Consider the following 5,000-nt stretch of genomic DNA (forward strand, 5'->3'; position numbering starts at 1 on the left):
CTAACATATGGGGGTGTGATCTAATGTGGGGTGTGGCCTAACATATGGAGGGGTGACCTAACATATGGGGGGGTGATCTAACGTGGAGTGTGGCGTAACATATGGGGGTGTGATCTAATGTGGGGTGTGGCCTAACATATGGGGTGTGGCCTAACATATGAGAGTGTGGCCTAACGGGAGGTGTGGCCTAACATGTGGGGGTCTGGCCTAACATATGGGGGTGTGACCTAACGTGGGGAGTGGCCTAACATATAGGGGTGTGACCTAGCGTGGGGAGTGGCCTTACATGTGGGGGTCTGGCCTAACATATGGGGGTGTGACCTAACGTGGGGAGTGGCCTAACATATGGGGGTGTGACCTAACATATGGGGGGGTGACCTAACATGTGGGGGGGTGATCTAACGTGGGGTGTGGCCTAACATATGGGGGTGTGATCTAATGTGGGGTGTGGCCTAACATATGGGGTGTGACCTAACGTGGGGAGTGGCCTAACATATGGGGGTGTGACCTAGCGTGGGGAGTGGCCTAACATGTGGGGGTCTGGCCTAACATATGGGGGTGTGACCTAACGTGGGGAGTGGCCTAACATATGGGGGTGTGACCTAGCATGGAGAGTGGCCTAACATATGAGGGTGTGGCCTAACCTGTGGCATTGACGATGCGATTGGCCCGGATGGTTCCGTGTGGAGTCTGGACGTCCCATCTGCCGTCAGCAGTGTGTGTAAGGCCCGTGACCGGAGTGTGAGGATAGATCTGAGCGCCGTACATCCGCGCTCCCGCCGCTAGAGCCATCGTCAGAGAGTATGGGTCGATGTGACCGTCACCCGGGTTATACAGACCTGCCAACACCTGACACACGCAGAGGAACATGTGTGTGTGAATGTTGCGTTTTATTTATTGGGATTTCACAGTATTAATGAATGGAATCATAAAATGTGCAGTGTTGGGGAAAGTTACTTTGAAAAGTAAAGCATTACAATATTGCGTTACTCCCTTAAACAGTAACAAATTGCGTAACGAATTGCGTAATACGTTACAATATTGTGTTACTACCAAAAAAGTAACTAATTGCGTTACTTTTTAAGAAAAGTAATACGTTACAATATTGAGTCACTCCCAAAAAAGTGACTAATTGCGTTATTTAGTTACATTTTAAGAAAAGTAATGCGTTACAATATTGTGTTACTCCCAAAAAAGTAACTAATTGCGTTATTTAGTTACATTTTAAGAAAAGTAGTGTGTTACAATATTGTGTTACTCCCAAAAAAGTAACTAATTGCGTTATTTAGTTACATTTTAAGAAAAGTAATGCGTTACAATATTCTTACTCCCAAAAAGTAACTAATTGCGTTACTTTTTAAGAAAAGTAATACGTTACAATATTGATCACTCACAAAAGAGTGACTAATTGCGTTATTTAGTTACATTTTAAGAAAAGTAATGCGTTACAATATTGTGTTACTACCCAAAAAAGTAACTAATTGCGTTATTTAGTTACATTTTAAGAAAAATAATGCGTTACAATATTGTTACTCCCAAAAAAAGTAACTAATTGCGTTATTTAGTTACATTTTAAGAAAAGTAGTTACAATATTGTGTTACTCCCAAAAAGTAATTAATTGCGTTATTTAATTACTTTTTAAGAAAAGTAATGCGTTACAATATTGTGTTACTCCCAAAAAAGTAACTAATTGCGTTACTTTTTATGAAAAGTAATACGTTACAATATTGAGTCACTCCCAAAAAAGTGACTAATTGCGTTACCTAGTTACTTTTTGAGAAAAGTAATGCGTTACAATATTGAGTCACTCCCAAAAAGTAACTAATTGCGTTACTTTTTAAGAAAAGTAATACGTTACAATATTGAGTCACTCCCAAAAAAGTAACTAATTGCGTTACCTAGTTACTTTTTGAGAAAAGTAATGCGTTACAATATTGAGTCACTCCCAAAAAAGTAACTAATTGCGTTATTTAGTTACATTTTAAGAAAAGTAATGCGTTACAATATTGTATTACTCCCAAAAAAGTGACTAATTGCGTTATTTAGTTACTTTTTGAGAAAAGTAATGCGTTACAATATTGAGTCACTCCCAAAAAAGTAACTAATTGCGTTACCTAGTTACTTTTTGAGAAAAGTAATGCGTTACAATATTGAGTCACTCCCAAAAAAGAAACTAATTGCGTTATTTAGTTACATTTTAAAAAAAGTAATGCGTTACAATATTGAGTCACTCCCAAAAAAGTAACTAATTGCGTTACCTAGTTACTTTTTGAGAAAAGTAATGCGTTACAATATTGTATTACTCCCAAAAAAGTAACTAATTGTGTTATTTAGTTACATTTTAAGAAAAGTAATGCGTTACAATATTGTGTTGCTCCCAAAAAAGTAACTAATTGCGTTATTTAGTTACATTTTAAGAAAAGTAATGCGTTACAATATTGTATTACTCCCAAAAAAGTGACTAATTGCGTTATTTAGTTACTTTTTAAGGAAAGTCATGCGTTACAATATTGTGTTACTCCCAAAAAAGTGACTAATTGCGTTATTTAGTTACTTTTTAAGAAAAGTAATGCGTTACAATATTGCATTACTCCCAAAAAAGTAACTAATTCCGTTACTTTTTAATAAAAGTAATACGTTACAATAATTAAGTCACTCCCAAAAAAGTGACTAATTGCGTTATTTAGTTACTTTTTAAGAAAAGTAATGCGTTACATAACTTTTGCGTTACGGTTTCTCACCTGGGCTGAGGTTGTTTGTTTTTTTATAACAAAAAAGTTTTATTTTTGGTATGTAAATGTAAAGGCCCTTTCACACCAAAGTTTAAATAATAAGACTGAAGGAAATGCAAATTCATTTTTGCTTGTGGTTTAACAGAATCGTCGAAGGTCAGAAGCAAGTACACAGGTCAATAAAATGAGATTAAATGCATAAAAAATATATTTGTTTTATTTAACATATTTAAGTATTGGAGGTTAATTTAATATAGCATTTCACTGATTTTATTCATTTTGAGGAATATTGAATCTTTTTTGTGTGCAAGTGAGATGAGTAAATGCTCACATTTAGTCTAGAACTACAATAATCATCATGTTTACACACACACACACCTCTGCACTTAAATTTTTCTCAACATGGGGACAGGAGAGCTGTCAGTCAATAAATGTGGAAAATAAGGTAACTTGCGTTTCTTCTTTGAAAAATTAACTCACATTTTGTGTTGTAAATTTAAAAGTAATGCGTTACTTTAGTTACACACAACACTGAAAATGTGTCTCACACTCTGTGTTTTTTCAGCCCGGTGCGACTCGCAGTCGGATGCTGTTTATGTTGTGTGTGTTTCAGTGCCGGCGTGGGGTGGTGTGTGTACCTTGTTCATGTTGAGCAGAGGGAAGAGCTGCTGGATCTTCTCCGGCTCGATGAGGAACTGAGGCGTGGGATGCCAGTGAGTTCGGCTCATCTGATATTTGAGCTCGTCGACTCGGACCGGAGTGGAGGCGATCCTGATGCTGCCCGGCTGATGGAAGCCCACGGCCTGCCACACACACACACACACACACACACCGTTCAGACCCTTCAACACACTCTAACGAATCTCTCTCGCTGAACGAGTTACTGACGCGTCTCTCTCACCTGTCCCGTCTCGGCCTCCAGCTGCTCGAACAGTTTGATGCTGTAGTAATGAATCTTCTTCAGATTAATGCCTGGATGATAATATGTGGTGAGTCCCGCCTGTGGATGATGACATCATCAGCATCCTGTCATACAGACACTTGCACACTAACTAGGGGATGAGCACACTAATTTGTAGAGGACATCTACACTAACTAGTATACAGTAGGACGTGCACATTAACTAGTATAGGACGTACACACTAACTAGCACACTAACTAGTATGGGACGTGCACATTAACTAGCACACTAACTAGTATTTGGACGTGCACATTAACTAGTGTAGGACGTGCACACTAACTAGTTTAAGCGCCCTAACTAATTAGCGCCCTAACTGGTAACATGCACACTTACTAGTAAAGGATGTGCACACTAACTAGTAATGGACATGCACACTAACTAGCACAATAACTAGTAGTGGACGTGCGCACTGACTAGTAGAGGAGGTGCACATTAACTAGCACCCTAACTGGTAACATGCACACTTACTAGTAGAGGATGTGCACACTAACTAGTAGAGGACGTACACACTAACTAGTATAGAACGTGCACACTAACTAGCACCCTAACTGGTAACATGCACACTTACTAGTAGAGGATGTGCACACTAACTAGTAGAGGATGTGAACACTAACTAGCACACTAACTAGTAGTGGACGTGTACACTAACTAGTAGAGGACGTGCACAGTAACTAGCACAATAACTAGTAGTGGACGTGCACACTAACTAGCACACTACCTAGTAGTGGATGTGCACACTAACTAGTAGTGGACGTGCACACTAACTAGTAGAGAACGTGTACACTAACTAGCACAATAACTAGTAGTGGACGTGCACAGTAACTAGCACAATAACTAGTATTGGACAATTAACTAGCACACTAACTAGTAGCACACTAACTAGTAGAGGACATGCACACTAACTAGTAGAGGACGTGCACACCAACTAGCAAACTAACTAGTAGTGGACGTGCACACTAACTAGCACACTAACTAGTAGAGGACGTGCACACCAACTAGCACAATAACTAGTAGAGGACGTGCACACTAACTAGCACAATAACTAGTAGAGGACGTGCACACCAACTAGCAAACTAACTAGTAGAGGACGTGCACACTAACTAGCACACTAACTAGTAGTGGACGTGCAACCTAACTAGCACACTAACTAGTAGTGGACGTGCACACTAACTAGCACACTAACTAGTAGAGGACGTGCACACCAACTAGCACACTAACTAGTAGTGGACGTGCACACTAACTAGCACATTAACTAGTAGTGGACGTGCAACCTAACTAGCACACTAACTAGTAGTGGACGTGCAAC

At 39.6% G+C, this 5,000-nt stretch overlaps 1 protein-coding gene across 1 annotated transcript in view; it reads right to left on the bottom strand.

Moving 5' to 3' along the window:
* dmgdh (dimethylglycine dehydrogenase) overlaps window positions 1-5,000 on the bottom strand; it is a 24,458-nt gene that overhangs the window by 17,117 nt on the left and 2,341 nt on the right. Inside the window, exons 3-5 of the mRNA XM_056254653.1 lie at window positions 3,635-3,733; window positions 3,372-3,536; window positions 645-849 (exon numbers count right to left, since the gene is read on the bottom strand). Coding sequence (XP_056110628.1) covers window positions 645-849; window positions 3,372-3,536; window positions 3,635-3,733 — 469 coding nt within the window. The remainder of the gene's footprint in view (window positions 1-644; window positions 850-3,371; window positions 3,537-3,634; window positions 3,734-5,000) is intronic.

This window comes from Rhinichthys klamathensis, unplaced genomic scaffold (assembly GCF_029890125.1).
Source record: "Rhinichthys klamathensis goyatoka isolate OS25496 unplaced genomic scaffold, OSU_Roscu_1.1 h1tg000113l_1, whole genome shotgun sequence".
NCBI lineage: Eukaryota > Metazoa > Chordata > Actinopteri > Cypriniformes > Leuciscidae > Rhinichthys > Rhinichthys klamathensis.